This window comes from Camelus ferus, chromosome X (assembly GCF_009834535.1).
Source record: "Camelus ferus isolate YT-003-E chromosome X, BCGSAC_Cfer_1.0, whole genome shotgun sequence".
NCBI classification, from domain to species: domain Eukaryota; kingdom Metazoa; phylum Chordata; class Mammalia; order Artiodactyla; family Camelidae; genus Camelus; species Camelus ferus.
The window spans coordinates 19,261,281-19,280,390 of record NC_045732.1 but is presented as its reverse complement, the minus strand read 5'-3'; the positions used below and the strand labels follow the sequence as shown (position 1 = coordinate 19,280,390).

General features: G+C 40.4%; 1 protein-coding gene across 8 annotated transcripts in view; it reads left to right on the top strand.

Moving 5' to 3' along the window:
- Nucleotides 1–19,110, top strand: part of PPEF1 (protein phosphatase with EF-hand domain 1) — a 124,973-nt gene that overhangs the window by 12,636 nt on the left and 93,227 nt on the right. For 3 of the 8 annotated variants that reach the window (XM_032475730.1, XM_032475724.1, XM_032475722.1), the window contains 4 exons: nucleotides 7,640–7,726; nucleotides 11,194–11,234; nucleotides 12,658–12,777; nucleotides 17,209–17,376. In XM_032475730.1, the coding sequence (XP_032331621.1) occupies nucleotides 17,325–17,376 (52 nt within the window). In that variant the 5' untranslated portion in view covers nucleotides 7,640–7,726; nucleotides 11,194–11,234; nucleotides 12,658–12,777; nucleotides 17,209–17,324. Of the gene's footprint in view, nucleotides 1–7,639; nucleotides 7,727–11,134; nucleotides 11,235–12,657; nucleotides 12,778–17,208; nucleotides 17,377–19,110 lie in introns of all 8 variants that reach the window. The other 5 variants (XM_032475727.1, XM_032475725.1, XM_032475729.1 and 2 more) reach the window with 3 other exon arrangements.

Sequence of the window (19,110 nt, the reverse complement as noted above, 5' to 3'; positions counted from 1 at the left end):
CCTGGAACCTTCCTTTCTAGTAAGCAGGAAGTGGTTCTCTCATCCAGGTTATGTTGTTCGCGTTCTCTTGGCAGGTACTGTCATATCTGCATCCATTGTGGGGTTGCCAAGGCAACCTATTAAAGAATCATTCTAGAGCCTACTTCTGGAAAATTCCAGATGAGGCTGAGGAATTCTCTTCAAGTAAGATCTATAAGTGTGACGATGGGTTGTGTCCTGAGCCTGCAAGTCAGGCTGAGAGATTTAGCAGCCAGTGAAGTGAAGATCTAAGAGTCTGTTCTCCTTGAACCTGTGTGGAACTGCTAAAACCTAGAGGGAAGGGTAAGAACTATTAAAGGAGCAGATAAACTGAATGAAGTCTGGGTAGGCATAGGACCGTTTGATTGAAAGTTAACCTTCTTCCTTAGTTTGTTGAGTTGTTTGGCTAGCTCTGTAGACTTAATGTTTTGTGTATGTAGTTTGTCATACTTTAATATATATTGTGTTAGAGCTATCTTTATAGAGTGGAACTGGATTACCTTGACTCAGTAGAAAGAGTACTGGCTACCAAATAGTAAGTCTATGGTTTTGGGGAGGCTACTCAACCTCTCTGGGCCTGGTTTCCTCTCCCATAAAATGAAGGGCCTTACTGAACAAGTCCAGAGGACCGGAGTATCTTACCGTAGCATAGGCTCACCTGTTACAGAGCTCTGGGCCAAGACCCTCGTGATGATGTTGTAAGGGGACTCCACCGTCTGTGCCTAGATCAGTTTTGCCCATTTCCCAGTGCTTTGACATGAGAGGGAATGTGTAAGTGTATATTCTTTGTTTTACTTTTGTCTTGGAATGGCAGATTATAGCTCCTGCAGAAGGGAATAAAGAAGGAATTACCATTGCTCTGCGATTGACTCATGCTAGATGTCAAACTGAGACACATGCAAAACGCAAGCACATACAAGCTAAAGGAACAGATTGCGGCAATATTTAAAAATATCACAACTCTCTAAATAAGAAGCAGTTCTGATAAGCCTATTTGGAATTCATGCAAAACACCCATAACTCTGAAAATCTGAATTGTACACTGCCAAGATAAATTACATCTGGGCAGCAATTATAGATAAAGGAATTGTATGATAATACCTATCTCCCTTGGTTTACAGATATCCCTCTCTCCTGGGCCTCTTCCTTCCCAGATTGTTCCTTTTTTAGTCTCTTTTGTTTGCTCCTTTCTCCTCCTCATTCCCTTTAAATGTCTCTGTTCCCCGGGCTCCTGACTTTGCCCCTATTGCCTTCTTACTTTACAAGCTCTCCCGGCTATTTTATCTTCTCTAATCACTTTAGCTCTTATCCCTAACCTGATGACCTCTTTAATCATAATCTGCACACTTGATTTATCTCTGGACTTTAAAGCTTCTACTGCCTCTGGGACATTTTAACTCATTATTTGTCTCCAACATAAACATGCTTGTCCCCCTTCATGTCCTAACGGGTATTCGTTAATACTCTACCACAGTTCATGGTATGACTCACCAGACTAAATGACAAGAGGGCAGGGACTGTGTCTGTCTTGTCCACCATTGAACACCCAGGGCCCAGTGTGGTGCCTGGCACGTGCTAGACACCCAGTAAGCATTGTTGAAGAAGTGATGAATCATCTAATATTCCAAACTAGAAACCTTGGAATCATTCTTGATGCCTCTGTCTCCCTTGCTCCCTATACCCAGTCTGGGACCTGTGGGGTTTATGACCTAAAAGGCTTTCACATTTGGCCCCTCCTCTCCATCTCCACTGCCACCGCTTTAATTCAGCCCTTATCATATACCTCCTGGATTATTGCAGGAGCTTCCTCATTGGTCTTCCTTTGGCTGTCTTATTCCCGGTCATCACCACTTGACCCTCAGAGTGATCTTGTTAAAGTGTGAATCTAATCAGATCACACTCAGGCTCCCCTTCACTTAAACAGAGTTTGCATTGTGGCAGCCTCAGACTAGACGCCATAGAGTGTTTTGAGAAAATGAGAATTACTGTATTTCATTGATTCTAAGATGCACATTTTTTCACATTTTATCACCTTTGAAATTGGAATGTGCCTTAAAATCGATGGAATGTCATATTTGATGGCGGATTTTTTTCTTTCTTGTTGGTACATAAAATAATGATACACCTTGTAATCAATGGCATCTTAAATTTGTAGAAATATACTCATTCTGACATTTAAAAATAGGGAGATTTTACATAAAAATATATTCAGCTTCTCCTGAAAAATTACACTGGGCAAGACTGGGCCAGGATTTCTGAGTGGCAGCCTAAGAGGGAGCTGCCAGTAAGTAGCAGCTGCTTCATTCAGACAAAAACTCTCTAGAATGTCCCATGGTTTCCACCCAGGCTGCTTTATTCATTTATATTATATGCTTCAGTCCATGGAAGCATTTGAAATTGCAATCCCTGACTGACAGGTTAAAGTATGAATTCTTTGCTGTGATTTACAAAAACGATCCCAGTTGGCACCAGCCTTCCTCCTGAGGTTCACATCCCCATCCTCTGCTCTGTACAGCCTCTATCCCACAGTCTCAGGAAACATTACTCAAATGTATCATGCTCCCGAGTTCCTTGGAATGCCTTTCCCCACCTTGTATGGTCTAGAAAATATTTCCTGACTTGCCCTGGCAGGGCTGATGTCCTTCTGGGCTCCAGTAGTACATGGCATCTCTGTACCTACACCTCCTGTCTTGAAATTATTTGTGGACATGCCCCTGTCCCTCATTACACTGAACCTGGTAGAGAAATGAATCAGAATGTGTTCATCTTTGTATCCCTGCCTTGTAGCTGGAACTTGCTCAGTAAGTATCTGTTAAGTAAAGGGTGGATGGGGTGTGTTTTCTTACCAGGATCTCTGTTTTTTGAGTTTCGCCCATGGATAGAGAGCTAGAAGTGAAGTCAGCGGGAAGGACAAGTGTTTTCCTTAGTGCTCGTAGTTTACAGCAGAAAACACTGCTTCTGGCTGTGCTTTAGGAAGGCCCTTGGCAGTCAAAGTCAGCCCATGGGGACTTTACTATCCACAGACCCAAAGGCACTAAGCCAGAGCCAGCTTTAAAGCTTTATAAAAATTTTATTTTTAAATTAGTGTACAGTAAAACTAACTTACACAGTTTTGTGAATTTTGACACATGGGTAGATTAGTGTAACCTCCACCATGGTCAGGATACAGAACATCACCTCTAAAACTCCCCTTTGCAATCACATTCTCCCCTATCCTGTAAACCTTGGCAACCACTAATCAGTTCTCCATTACTATAGTTTTGTCTTTTCGAGAATGTCGTATAAGTGTACGCAACCTTTTAAGCCCTGCTTCTTTCACTTGGCATATTACCTTTGAGATTCACCCAGGTTGAATGTATCAATAGTTTGTTCCTTCTTCTTAGTAAGTGGTATTCCACTGTACCAGTGTCCCACAGTTTTTGTATCCATTCATCCACTGAAGGACATTTGGGCTGTTTTCAGTGTTTGACCATATGAACCTGTGTACAGATTTTTGTATGACGATAAGCTTTCATTTCTTTGAAGTAAATATCCAGGGGTAGGATTGCTGTGTCATATGGCAAGTGCATGTTCAACTTTATAAAAAGTGACCAAATGATTTTTCACAGTGGCTGTATCATTTTGCATTCCCACCAGCAGAGCAGAAGAGTTCTAGTTGCTCCACCTCCTAGCCAGCACTGGATATTATTAGAATTTTAAAAAAATCTAGTAAGTCTGCAGTATTATATTACTGTGCTTTTTTTTTAATCGAAGTGTAGTTGATTTACAATGTTCATTTCAGGTGTACAGCAAAGCGATGCAGTTATACACATATTACATATATATGTGTTTTTTCAGATTCTTTTCCATTATAGCTTATTATAAGAAATTGAATATAGTTCCCTGTGCTATACTGTAGGTCCTTGTTGTTTATCTATTTTATATATAGTAATATGTATCTATTAATCCCAAACTCCAATTTATCCCTTCCCTGCCTTTCCCCTTTTGGTAACCACAGTTTGTTTTCTATGTCCCTGAGTCTATTTCTTATTTGTAAATAAAATTTGTATCTTTTTAAAAATTTAGATTCCACATATAAGTGATATCATACTTGTCTTTCTGTGTCTTACTTCACTTAATATGATAATCTCTAGGTCCATCCATGTTGCTGCAAATGGCATTATTTCATTATTTTTTATGGCTGAGTAACCACATCTTTATCCAGTCATCTGTCAATGGACATGCAGGTTGTTTCCATGTCTTGGCTATTGTAAATAGTACTGCTATGAACATTGGGGTGCATGTATCTTTTTGAATTATAGTTTTCTCCAGATATATGCCCAGGAGTGGGATTGCTGGATCATATGGTAACTCTATTTTTAGCTTTTTAAGGAACCTGCATACTGTTTTCCACAGTGGCTACACCAATTTACATTTCCACCAATGGTATAGGAGGGTTCCTTTTTCTCCACCCTCCTCCATATTTATTCACTGTGCTTTTGTTTTTGTTTTGGAGGGGAAGGTAATTAGGTTTACTTATTTATGTACTTTTAGAGGAGGTATTGGGAATTGAACTCAGGACCTTGTGTATGCTAAGCATGCACTCTATCACTTGAGCTATACCCTTCCCTCTGTTCACTGTGCTTTTGATTTGAATTTCTGCTTCCTTGAATACAGTCTGTGGGACCTGAAGGGAAAAAAATGGTCAACTCACCACCAATGTGGTGGTATTTCAAACTTTGATCTTCTTCCTCAGTATTTACTTTCTGCTTCTGCTATTTACTTTCCAGAGTCCTTATGTTATTTATTTTTGTGTAACAAATTACTAAAAAACTTAGGAGTCTTAAAGCCCACATTTATGATCTCACAGCTTCTGTGGGTTACGAATCCAGGCATGGCTTCTATGGGTCCTCTACTTCAGGATCTCTCACAAGCTGCTGCAATCGAGGTGTTGACTGGGCTGCAGTCATCTTAAGGCTTAACTGGGAAAGGAACTGCTTCCAATCTCACATGGTTGTTGGCAAAATTCAATTCCTGGAGATCTGTTTGACTGAGGGCTTCAGTTCCTTGCTGGCTTTTGGCCAGAGACTTCCCTCAGTCCTGAGCCATGTGGGCCTCTCCAACATGGCATCTTCCTTCATCAAAAGCACACAAGTTTTGAAGGTAGTAGAGAGAGTCTGCTAATGAGACAGAAAGTGACAGTCTTTCATAACCTGGTCACAGAAGAGGCATCCCAACACATTTGCCATATTCTGTTGTTAGGAAGTCAATCACTCTGTCTAGCCTTACAAAGGGAGGGGATTACACAACAGCATGAACACCAAGAAGTAGGGATCATTGGGGGCCATCCTGGAATCTACCACAGTCTTCAAATAGCTGCTTCATGGGTTCTGTCCAGGTTTTATAGCTTCATTCGATGGGAGAGACAGGGTAGAGTGGATAGAGTGTCCTTATTCTGTCTTACTCTCTGTGGAGCTTTTTCATTTGATTTATGAACATTCAAGGTTAATTTAAGGAGTTTTTGTTTGTTTGTTTTAACTGAGCCATCCAGGGAAAAACTACGGTTAGATTACAGCAGTGGTCAAAAATTTAAATTCGGATACCTATTAATCTTCCATTTATTAAATCACAGCCATGGAAAGCTCAACTTTTGTACTCAAGATGGAGCCTTTTCGATGATGAATTTATAAACTTCAACACATGGCAGCTATTTCAGCCTGTCATTGTGGCTGCTTACCAGGTGACCCCAATAGACACATCTGGCCTTTTATGAATTTCTTTCACCTGATAGTGACTTATGACCCACCTTTGATTTATTTTAATGACTTTCTAGTGACTCACCAAATCTGGACTCTCTTTTCTACTACTTAGTATGGTTTTTCAATACCCAGAACTCATCCCTGGAACTATGCTTGATCCTTTCACTTTATTAAAGTGTAAAACCACTTAGTTTACCTTCCCTCTCTTCAAAAGGAAGCAGGCTCTTTAAATCAAGGTTCTCCAAAATGTTTTTGATCATAGACCTCTAATATAGTTATATTTATTTGTTTATAATTAATACTGCTGAACTCATATATTGTATACATTACCAAACATACATGAAAATAGAAAATTCAAAATAAATAAGAAAATAGTTAAAAATATGAATTCTAATATTTTGCTTTCTATTGTCCAACATTTGCTATGCATTTGCTGTGGGTCAGGTACCTCAATTTGGAGACTGCTACATGCTAGGAAGCTGGAATTGGGTGTGATTGCTTATCACTGGCCCCAGCACCAGAGGGCTAGCTGAGAGTTGCTAGAGCTGGGAAGCCAGCCGCTTCTGAGCTCCCCCTTTTGTGCTGTCAGATATTGAGGTATTAGGGACCATGAGTGGGCAGACACCTTAAGTACTTAGCACCGAATAGATCAGTACACAACATTTTTTTCTCAGTCTCTTCCCAAGTCCAGCTGCTTTGCCTAGAGTTCAGCATATTCCCCAGTGTGTGGTGTGTGTCATGATCAATTAAAAGCTGCCCATTAAAATGACTTCTTCTTGGTAGAAATTGGAACTGTGGCCAGCTCCAGGAAGCTGGTGAAATAGGAGAGGTTTTCCTGCAATGTGCAGTCCCTTCCTTGTGAGGTAACCAGCCTTCTTTGTTACCCTATGTCTTTCCATAGCTTGCTACTACCATAGACTCACCAAGTGTCCTAGTTTGGGTTCCCTCAGAAGCTGACCCTGAGATAAGCATTTGAGAGCAAGTTTATTTGGAAGGTGAAGGCCAATCCAGTAGGGGAGTGGGGAAGAGAGAAAGGGAGGAGAGACCACCAAGACAGCCAAGGGAGAGTAAGTCCAGCCTGCAAAGGTGGAGAGGCCGCCATATTTCATTCATAGCAGATGGACACTTTTCTCTATCTGCCTGTGGGTCTAATTGCAGCATTATAATTAGGAGCTCAGTTCATTCTGATTTTTGTTTCACCTCTCCCACTTCACATCCTTGTTAAGTACATATCTACAAGAACACTCTCTTTTCTTCCTCCCTTCTTTTCTTCTGGTTTACTTCTGACTTCTGGCTGTGCAATCGTCAGGTTGCAGATAGGGCATCACTTCTAGAAAGCTTTCCTTCGTCCCCTTTTCTGAGGTAGGGCTCTTTCTCTGTGCCCCATACCTATCCTATTAGAGATTTTGTCATATTGTATTGCTTTCATTTATTCATGTAATAAATATCTATTATGTGCCTGGTACTGTTTTAGGTTACCGGAGCTTATATCCCAATAAGGGAGATAGCTTTGAATATGTAATTTTATTTTAATTCCTTATTTACCTATATGTTTGCCGTGCCTAATCACATCCATTGTTTTCACTATTTTGTCCCTATCTCTTAGCAAGGTGCCTGCCACATAGAGGGAGATCAATTGAAAAAAAAAAGTGTTGAATTGAGTAGAAGAGCACAGTGTATCTTAGTTAAGGATGATTTGATATTTCTCTGGCCTTTTCAAGGGGGAAATTGAACTCTTACCTTTCCTATTGGCTGTTTTCATATGATGACGTACCCACTGAGAGAGAAGGTGACCTACTTTGCCTGTTAGGGGTATAAGTTTGTTACTGAGTGAGTTTAGAACTGTTAACATTATTTTGCCCATTATTTTTTCTTTTTTTCAGGCTGGGAGAACACAACCCTGCCTAGCTGGAGGAAAACCAGAGAGCATCTGCGAAGAGGCTGGAAGCTTCATTTTGCAAACACACAAGGTGCTGACTGAAGCAATATAGTGTAATGATCATAAGCAGGGCTTTTAGAGTCAAAGTGGTCAAGTTCAAATGCCAGCTCTGCCATTCATTTGCTGTTAGATTTTGGGCTATAGTTCCTAATGCATGAGTAGGGATAATAACAGTACATACCTCATAGGATGGTGTGTGGATGAAATAAGATTAGCACATGTAAAATTAACAAGTGCCTAGAACATGATAAGTGCTCAATAAATGTTATTGTGATTTATTCGCACACATCAATGCCAGTTTATTTAACAATTGGAGACTGGCTACAGGACTGTGATACTCAAAGTAACTTTTTAGTGTTCTTCGTACAATGGGAAAATATGGTGAAGTTCTTCATTTTAAGCAAATTCTAGATTTTAGACAAATCACATAAAGGACCCAGCCAATCCAATTCATGGTCCAGAGACTGGCTATTAAAATAGCCCTAACCCTAACCTAAATCATGATTTCTTTCCCTCCTTTCCTTTCTTTCTGTGATTTAACAAATATTTAGTGAGTACTGTAGGGGGAGAAATTTTTCCCTTCTTCTTTGGCTAGTTTGATAGTTAAATTGAGGGGGAGGGTATAGCTCAAAGTGGTAGAGTGCATGCTTAGCATGCATGAGGTCCTGGGTTCAATTCCCAGTACCTCCTCTAAAAATAAATAAATAAACAAACCTAATTACCCCCACCCCCAAAAAACAAAAAACCATATAAATCAGATTAACAGGAGAAAAACAAATTATTTATGTACATATGGGAATCCCATAAAGATGAAGACTCAAAAAGTAGCCAGGTAGTTGAAGCTTATATAACCTCCTGAGCTAAGTAAAGGGTTAGGGGTCTGGGAATACAAGGGAAGGAAGACCATTCATAGGAAGGCAGAGGAGAGGTCTGGAAAACAAAGGTTGCCCTGTTATGCAGATAAGTTTCTTAAGGTAAAAAGATATCTCTGGTAATAGTCCTCTTCCTGGTACAGGGCCCCTTTCCAATGTAAATTTAGGCAGTTGAGGGGGAGGCAAAGAGCTTTTCCTGAGTCTGCTGGGGTTTTGATTGCCTTTAGCTCAAAATAATTCTCATGCCAAAGTGGCATATTTTGGGTGGCAAAACCTGCTCCCCTTCAGTACCCCTCATGCATTTGGTGCTGTGGATGCCAAGAGGAATGAAATGGATCCTGTTCCTTCAGGATCTCACATGTAAAAGGACAAATGACGGCGCACTTTGGGAAGTTCTATAATTGGACACGCACATGGCTTTGAGAGCCAGAAGACAGAGTGACTAACTCCCCTTTGGTGGTTTAGGAAAGGCTTCACACAGAGGAAGTGGCATTTGAACAACTGCATCTAGACATAGCCATCATTTAATCATTGTGAATTGAATAGGCATTTGGCTAGAAACCCAGCCATATAGTGAGATTGTCCACTAGTTTTTGGGAGCCTGGGTAATTATACTATCACTTATAGCGTGTATGGCAGCCTCATCAGGTTCTAGTCTTGGAGTCACTGCCTTGGAAAGCTGTGTGGTTGTATTGCCTCATAATGAGGCCCTCTGATAATATTTAATATGCTAATAGGAGTACAGAAGCCCAGAATTACCTTTCCAGTTATTTTTAAAGTGATTCCATTAGATTTAATAGTAAGCTAGGTAACCACTTTACTGGATCTCCTGTGGTTCTCAATTGCAGAAAGGAGTTGGCTAGAGAGCAGCTTGGGTTGGGTTATGAAATGATTATGGCTGGAAACCTTTAAATCCTAGCTCACGGTGCCTACGGCCAGTAAGCTCGAAAACACATACGCTGTGTAACCGGCTGGGAAGAGTTTGGGAGGAATACTGCTGTCCGTGTAGCTGTAGTCAGCATGAGACTCTAGGAATAAGATCACCCCTGGATTGCCTTCAAAGACAGCAGAACTGAGGCTGCTGGCATTCAGTACTGACACTGGCACTTTAATTTTTCAATTGTGTCTTCCTCCTTTTCCTTCTCAAACTCAACAAAATCACAGGTCAACATTCTTGTTCCATTTTGCCGATGAAGGGAGGTGAATCTCCCTTTCCCAGATACGTTTTTCACCAAGCAAGGGCTCATATGCCTGCAGTGCAGAAAGCCAAACTCTGACAACAGGTGTTTGCAGCAAAGTAAGAGTTTATTTGCAGGGCATCAAGCAAGGAGAATGAGCAGCTCATGCTCAAAACACCCAGACGCTCCCAATAGCTTTCAGTCAAGGGTTTTTAAAGGCAGTGTTAGGGGTGAGGGTCAAGAGATGTGAGATCAGCTTGTGGACCTTCTTCTGATTGGTTGGTGGTGAGGTAAGAGGATAATGTTTCAGGAATCTCAACCTCCTGGTTCCAACCAGTCTGGGCTCTACGTGCCTGTGGTCAGCCCATAGTCACCATCCTCCACCTGGGTGGGAATCTTAGTTTGTGCAGAACAACTCAAAGATCTCCCTTTGGGAGGAACTAGGAGTCCTGGGACTCTATTGTCTTAATCAGTAACTGCTTGGGTCAGCTCTTGGAACTCAGGGAAGGCCTAGGAGACTAAAGCCTTTTTCTACAGATGACAAGTTGGGGGAGGGAGGACGTGAAAAGGGTTTTGTACCCAGGAGGGCCCTGCAGGGTTCTGCTCAGTTTCCTCCCTTCTCTTTAACACTCCTCAACTTGAGGGAACAGGTGTGAGGCAAGAAAGGGAATCAAGTTTTGGATAGAGAGGTTGATCATAAACTTGGCAGAGGAACTCGATTTTGAGGGGACTTGGTTTACGTTCTCCAACAAGCAACTAATTGAATAGCTAGAGGAATAAAAATGTCATATAAATGAATTTGCAGCACGGCACCCAAAGGCTACTCCTTTAAAACCATGGCTTTTCAAGTCCTAAGGAGGAACATTTAGTGTTTCCATGTCCTTCTTTTAATTGTGGCCGGGTTACTGTAATGTTTCCTAAAAATTATCATCAGTTGACCAGAAGAGTCAACCACAGAATGCTTCTGCCCGGATTTACCGAAATTCATTTTGTATTTTGTGCTGATCAGCTTGTTTATGCAAACAGCGGCCTGGTCCTGATTGTACAGAGCCTGGTCCCCTTGGAAGCAGTCATGTGACCACAGCCCATTACTTGAGTGCATCCCTTCATCTCTTAGCCAGGAACAGGGCAGGGTTGGGCAGACAGCTGCAGCTTACGGGCCAGCCCAGCCTCTCCCGGATCCACAGCTTTCAGTTCACCTTCCAGGCTGAAAGGCAAAGCCTGTTCCAGTTACTTCTTTGTGTGTATGCGTGTGTATTTATTTTTTTATTTAAACAAGGGTTCTGCCTGCAGAGAGCTGCAGAGATATGAGATGTGTGGAGTGCGTGAGTGTGTGTGTGTAGGGGGGATGCTCCAGAGAGAACTGGAATTGTACCTCTTTTCTTTCAGACCTCTGCATCCCTCATAGAGAAGTTTTTTCTTGGTTTTCTTTCTCTTGAAACACCTAGGGTGAAGATAAACCTCTACATAGGCCAAGCAGAAGAAACAGGTAATATGTTTGTTTGTTCTTAGGTATTCTGGGCAAGCAGATGTCTACATTATAACATATATTGTGTAGCAACAGAACAAGGAATGTACACTCCTTGGAGTTTATTTTATTGCTTTGCAATTTCTTGGAATGATTTTTCTTAAAAATGCTGATTGCAAGTCAGTTGTCATCATCTTAAAAAGGTATACAGATGACTTTGCAATCTGAAGGGTCGTAGCCTATTTCAAAAGAACTTGATACTTGGGAAAACTCTGTGGTCAATTTGGTGAGAGCTAGAAAATGAGGGAAGGGGTGCTTTGAGAAACCCTTCTAGGACCCTCATGGGGCGTTCCCCACTATACGACTTCATGTTTAGAAATCTTCCTTTAGTTTCCTTGGTCTCTTGTTATCACAGAGGACCATAGGATTTCCATCTATCTGGAAGAAAGGGAAACAAAATTCCTTGCAATGTTCAAGAATTCTCTTTAGTGATTTAGAGCTCCCATAGATTGATCCAATTGGATCCTGAAACCAAGGCTCAGCTAACCTTTTGGTGGACAGAGATTTTTGTTCTTTAAGCTTTAAATAGAATGGATCTTCAGTTCTGCCACTGATCAGCTGTGCCGTGGTGTATGATATTTAATTTCTCAGTCTCAGTTTCTTCATCTGTAATATGGGAGTGATGATACTCCCTTTATGGTTGCTCTGCAGGTTAACTGGAATAATAGAAGCATTAAGTACCCACTGTGCTGGGTAAATAGTCCCTTAATGAGTAGCAGTGATTTTCAGCTGTGATTATTATTACTGAAAAGCATTTTTTCAGATCTTAGGGCTCTCAGGGGAAAAGAATCCATTTCTTTGTGAATCTATCGGTAATTATCCCAGAGCTGGTAGACACCCACGGGGTTTAGTCTCTGGGAGGCCCCAGACAATGCATTCTTGAGGAAGAGATTTGAACAAACACAAGTTTTGTTTCAACACTTGTACCACAATGGGTACCCACCCGTGCATGGCTCCTCCTAACTCATCAGCTAAGAAGAATTGCTCTTTGTTCCAGTCGGTTTTTTCCACCACTGATCTTCTCATTAGTCTTCTGTACAAGTCTGTAAGGTGTATGTGTTATTATCCCTGTTTTCTTATAAGAAAACTGAGGTGCAGAGGAATTAATTATTAGCTAAGAAGAATTTAAGTTCCGGTTTGTCTGACTTCTAAACCCCAGGCTCCACTGGGCTAGCATTAGACAGGAACAAAATATGTTCTTGAGATGCTTTACCTCAAAAGGTAGGCTATTTGGGAAACAGTAGACACCATAGCTCTTTCTTTGAGATTCATGTTAGAGATGCATATTAACATCCAGAAGTCTCCGAGGAATCCTGCAGTAAAGAAACCTGTTTAATCCTGCTTCTCCTGAACTTATTTGATGGTGGGACTTTTTTTCCCCTAGAATCAGAAACCACGTAGAAGTATTCCACAGACACACTTTGGAAAACCTGGCACTACACCAAGCTGCCTCCTGATTACAGTCTTGTCTGATACAGCAGATACCCTCAGATACCTACTGGTGGTCAGTATCGTTTCTTCCTTTTTCTTACCCTTTCATGGACCCAGGAATAATCACCAGCTTACTCCTACAGACCTCCCCTTATTCATTTAAGACCCCAGACGCAAGCAAATGCTGCAGTGTTCTACTGGAAAGGTAGTGGTAGAAGGGGCCTCTCTAGAGTGGTTGGCCAGGGACTTCTCTACCCCACTCTATGCCTCTTAGTTATGCTTAGGCCACAGACATCAGGCTGTAGAACCCCTTTTTCAATGAATACAAAGGGAATGCAGAAGGATGAGCCTGAAGATGTATGTGCCCTCCATGCTTGTGTTTCCCAGTCCAAGGTGGAAGAATTAGGCCTGCCTGCCGAACTCCTACTTTGGGGGCTGGGCTGTGGTGCCATTTGAAGGACTGTGGGTTCTGGATTTGGGTTCCTCAGGGCCAGAGCTAGATAGAGTACATATTTCTTACAAGAGTCAGCATCTCTAGGAAAAATTGAGCTTCTAGCATGGGAAACCACACAATTCACATCTAGAATGCCAGAGGCGGAGCGGAATCAAGGTCAAGGTAGCTGAGCCATGGTGTGGGCGTTCAATAGAGATGCACGTTGAAATAAAATCAAGAATGAATAAGAACAACTCTGAGAGGCTGGGCTAGCACTTGGAGGGTGCTTGGTTGTCAAGGTTGGGTTGGCTCTAACGGCCATCTTTTGTGCTTTCCTTGTATTTTCACCTTGGGAAATAAAAAGTGGTTAAGATGAAAAGAACTGAACAACATCAAACAGTCCTACCCTTCAGTTCTCCCCACCCCCACCACCCCTCTGCTGCTCAAACCACACCCCTCCCCAACATGCACAGTAAAAGCCTTTAGCAGAAGCCTCAGAAGAGTCTCCTTTTGCAGATTATAAGTGAATGATGAGTCACTATTTTATGTTTATGCTTTAAAACCATCCTTGGCCTGTGTTGGTAGGGGCAGCAGCACTGAGCAAGTTTCAGGCTGTTTTTTTTGCCAAGATCCACCTTTTCAGTGGTTTATGTCACTGACTAAGGTATGCTTGGTCTCTGTGAATGCTGCAGAAACTCCCCACCTCTTGAGCTGAAGAACCCCTTTCAGGCCCCAGGAAACCATTTCTTCAGAAGCTTCTTTAGCACACCAAGTGCTTATCAAGTGCTGACAGAGGGCAGGGAGTGGAAGAAGCTTAGATTGTCCCAAATCATGAAAAATCCCCAAATAATTTTTATCAGCTTTGCACCACCTAGAGATGTCCTCAAAGGCACATACACTGCTTACAAACGTGAGTCCCTCTCTGCCTTTAAGTGAGTGACTGTAGTCCAGGTTGGGCAGTGTTGGGGTAGTAAGTGGCACTTGGCCTTACCCAGTTCTTGTTTTGGTGAGAATTAAAATGAGCTGACTCTTTTTGGTTTTGTTTTGTTTTACCTGTTACCTGAGGGAGGGAAACATTAAAAAAAAAACTTGTTTAATAATTATTATTTAATGATGTAAAAATTCTAAAACAAATGATTTTTTTTTATAACAACCCAAGAATTCTAGAACAAGTCTCATTTCTTTCCATCATGATTTTAAAATTTTCTTTAGAAATGGATATATAAGTGCTACCCATTTTCTGGTTTAATAAAAGGCTTTTGTGTAGTCAAATATGTATCTGTGCACAAAATGATGGACTAATAATGACTTTTATCATTAATTATTTAAAGGATTCAGGCTCAGAAATATTCATTCACTCATTTGTCATTTGTCAAACACCTGCTGTGTGAAAGGCACTGTGTAGGTGCCAGAGATTCAAGGAGTGTTTAGAAAAAAGGTACCCATAGACCTTACAATCTAGCAGAAATATATTCAAGTTTGACACTTTTTAGTTCCTAGTGAATCTTTTATATAGACCTTTGTTTGTTGTGTAATGAATTAACTGAGGGTGGCTGGGAACCAAATGCCTTTGGAGAGAGACTGCCTTTTTTTTTTCCTAGAAAAAAAATTGAGATTGAAATATATCACTTCATCTTGTTGAACTGGTGTTGCCTACTCAATGCACAACTCTTAAGTATTCATAGAAAGGGGTAGAAAAAAATAGCATAAAGATGGACGCAAAGCCCAAGGGAGATATGGAGAGCAGTGTTTCTCAAACTGAGATATGGGGAGTGCTTGTGTCAAAGTCCCATGAAGGGTGCACTTCTAATTCCAGATTCCCAGGCCCCCTGAATGCTTGAATCCAAGTATTGGTGATAAGGCCTGGGAGTCTGCATTTTAAAATAATCTCTCCTGGTAAGTTTTGTGATACTCATATATGAGAGCCTGGATCTAGGCACTTGGAGAAAGTCACCAGGACCAAATGAACTACTTCAAAGGGCGATGAAGAACCAGCAGACGTGTTCTCATAGGCACTGCAGATAACCTTTGAGAAATTTCTGAGAATGAAGAGAAGGCAGGCCATAGGTAAATAGTGCCCTGGTTTCAAAAGTGAAAAAAGAGTAGATGCTAGAAGACACTGCCTTATAAGCCTGACATGACCTCTGGAAAAAATCTGTTCCAAACAGATGGAGTCAAAGCATTTAGACAAAAGTGTGATGATTGATAGGCATCGTCATGGGTTCGCTAGAACAATGTCTCTATTAGAGAATGTCAAACTTTGCTGTACATTAGAATCACCTGGGGACCTTTAAAAACTCTTACTATCCAGCCCCCACCCAATATCAATTACATCAGAATCTCTGGGGATGGCACCCAGGCATCTCTATTTTTTAAATCCCCACAGACCCTAATTTGTTGAGGTGCTGTCTGAGCATTGAGTTTTAAAAGCTCCCCGGATGATGCTAATTTGCAACAAAGTTTGACAACCAATTTGTCTATATGATATTAGGCAAGTTGCTTAGCTTTCTTGCGCTTTATGTGAAGTCTAGGTAATTTTATAGGTCTCTCTCATTTTAAACTTCTATGATTCTGTCATTGAAAATAATGCCAAACTGACTTCCTTCCTTCCTTCTTCTCCTCTTTCTCTTCCGCTGCTGCTGCTGCTGCTGCTGAGATAGTCTGGAATGTCAAGGTGTCAAATTATATATCTTAATTTCATTAAAATATTTAGGGAAACTTCCTAGGATGTCTCATAAATAACTGGATAGTTATTATGGTGGGTGAATTTGCCGCCTAACTGAAGAACTATGCTCAGAGAGTGTGAATATAATGGATCTGTGGTAACCTTGGAGAATGGTCTAGGGTGGAATGCCACAAGGCTTTTCTGCTTTTGGAGCTGACCCTGTTAACATTTTTTATCCACGATGTAGTTAAGAAAGATAAATGCCTATCAAATTTGGAAATAACCCAAAGTTTAAGAGTGTTAATTAATTTAATACATAAAGAATCAAGTCTAGGTCTGATCAGAATGTCTGTTTATTAAGGTTATTGTTGTTTAGAAAGGTTTTCCATAATTCAGATATTTTGCTTATTTTATTTTGCCCTTTTCTTTAGTTGAGCCATAATTTTGAAGGTTTTAGTGTAGTACTAATGGAAAAATAGGCATGCCTGGCAGAGTCTGAAGTCAGTTGTTCTCTGACTTTGTCACTATCAAGAAGTACAAATAGATTAGATCAGGCTGGTTTGGAGAATCATGAAATGAAAGAAACATCACCTAAAGAAAGGCATGAGGTGGGATTACTACAGAAAGGAATTTTGTTGAAAACTCCCATGGAGTGACTGTGGAATAACCAGTGTAGCAGTTCCAGCTAACCCATTGGAAGGCCTGGTGAGTGTGAGGGCATACTTCGGAGGGGCCTCAGGAGTGCCTCGATAGCTTGTTTGAAAAGGGCATTCCTTGAATTCTGATGCCTTAGTCTTTGGAGTGGCCTTGAGCCTTTTAAAAAAAATTTTGAACAACTACCTAGACTGATTCTGAGAAATAGTGTGGAAGAACTCATTTTGATTTGAATTTTGGCATAGCTGTATAAATATGTTGTTATTGTCTCATAGGCATTCTCCAGTGTGTGTTTTTAAAAGCCCAGATAGACTTAATTATTTTGAGCTTAAAACCAAAACCATTAAATTATGTCAAACCCTTCATATCCCATTCCCTATATTTCAATTAGAAAGTTGTACACTCTTACTTTTTTTTTCATTTTTAATGCTTTGTTTTTGTTTATTTTTATATTAAAGAGTTCTCAGCTTTATTGGGTATAGGATTTAATGCTTTATTTTATAAAGCATTGATTTGACCTAGACATGGGGAAAATATAATTTATGTGTTGCAGAAAAGCCATCTATAGCTGCTCTGTTGCTGCTGCTGTGTTTTGGAAAATAAACCAGGATTAGATTATGTCTGATCACTTTCCACATCACATGATGAACAGCAGTTGAGAAGAAGCATAAAATGAATCCTGCTGAGCGGCTCTTAGATACCTTGTTGTTAACGGGTGCTCTCCTCCCTCCCTCGTGTGTCTGCCTCATCAGGATCTATGACTGAAGCGGATCAGCCAGGAAGGGCTCCTCGCAGCATAAAGGAAAGCACTTTTCACACTGTTTTAGAATGAGAAGTTGAATTCATAAGCACACATAATTTAGAAGACATGGGCTGTGGTACTTCAACAACTGCAACGAAAGACAAGAAATCTGAGAAAGGTGAGTGCTAGAAGTGTGCCTGTCTTCCTGGATAAAAGGGGAGAGTGAGCTGGGTTTACCCTCTGCCCCACCCCCCACCCCCTTCTCACTTACACAGTTCTCCAGCTGCCCAGAGAGATTTTGCAGGAGGCATCCTCATTTGAACTGAAGGTTAAATATTGGGATAGAGTAGGAAACTACCTTTAGGAAGATGTAGCTTTGAATTTATGATGTACCATAAAGTATTATCCAAGAGATATTTTATATTTGATTTGATTTCAGTTGAAAATGTACCAATATAAAATCTCAATTTAAAACTCAGTGGCAGGGAACAAGAAAGCCTCGCTGTAAATTTATATCTGTTTATTCAGTATGCTTATAAATAGCTATATCCATACCTACGTGACATTTGGTAGCACCATTGAATTTTTGTTAGATTTTATAACTCAATGATCAGATTACTGTTTATAGCTATTCAAACAGAACTTCATGAAATTTGCTTCATGTTTTTAGACTATTCTAGGCAGAATTTGGGAAATCCTAGATCATCTGCTTCCCAAAATGTGTGCTGTTTCTAAATAGATGACTTGCCCCCCACTACCCCCATATAATTAGAGTCCAGTGTTTCCTTTGTTTATTTGCTACTGAGCTTTTCTCAGAGATACTAGAATCTAGTTGAAACTCACTTGAGTGTTTAAGGAACTTAGTCTCCACATACAAATTAAACCAAAAATAAACAAGCTGGGATGATTATGTGAGTAACTTACTGTGAAACTCCATTCCTTTGTTATCTAGCTTATAGATAATTTTCTCAATTTCTATTTTCACATCTTGGTTTTGGAAGTTTACCTAGGCTTAAGATGTAGAGTTTAGGATGCAGAGTATTTGATTCTAATTTGTGTGGGATATTTTCCTTTGAGATTCAGATACTGGTCTTGCTCCCAGCTGATTTGTGCCGGTGAGTTAGCAAGTTAATCTCTGACAGTGGGGCAACGGGAGATGCATTCACTCTCAGATCTAAGCATGTCATGAAATAAATCTTTCAAAGCTCCAACTGAACTAATTCCATGGTAGTAATTTATTATGAGGGTAAAGAGAGTAATTCTCTTTTTATATCTAAGATTACTCAGAGTTTTAAAATTTTAATCAAGTTTCTTTAGGTTAAAAAAAAAAGCCAAGACCAACTTGTAAATCCTCTCTTTTTGAAATACTTTTCGACTTTTAAAATGTTGCATGTAAATGGAATTATTAACTTCAAATTTTGGACTGCTTTTTCTTTTAAATAATTTATTGAGGTGAAATTCAGGTAACACAGAATTAACCACTTTAAAAGGAACAATTCAGTGGCATTTGGTACATTCACAAAGTTGTGTAACCATCACTTCTGTCTAGTTCCAGACCATTTCCATCACTCCAAAGTGAACTGATCTATTAAGCACTTTCTTCCTATTTCCCTCTTCCCCCAGCCCCTGGAAACCATCAATCTATGTTCTTTTTCTATGAATTTACCTGTTCTGGACATGTCATATAAATAGACTGACAAAATGTTACCCTTTGTGTCTGGCTTCTTTCACTTAGCATAATGTTTTTGAGGTTCATCCATGATATGGCATCTATGAGTACTTCTTCCCTTTCTGAGGCTGGATATTATTTCATCGTATGTATATATCACATTTTGTTTATCCAGTCACTTGTTGATGGACATTTGGGTTGTTTCTACCTGTTTGGCTATTGTGAATGGTGCTACTATAAACA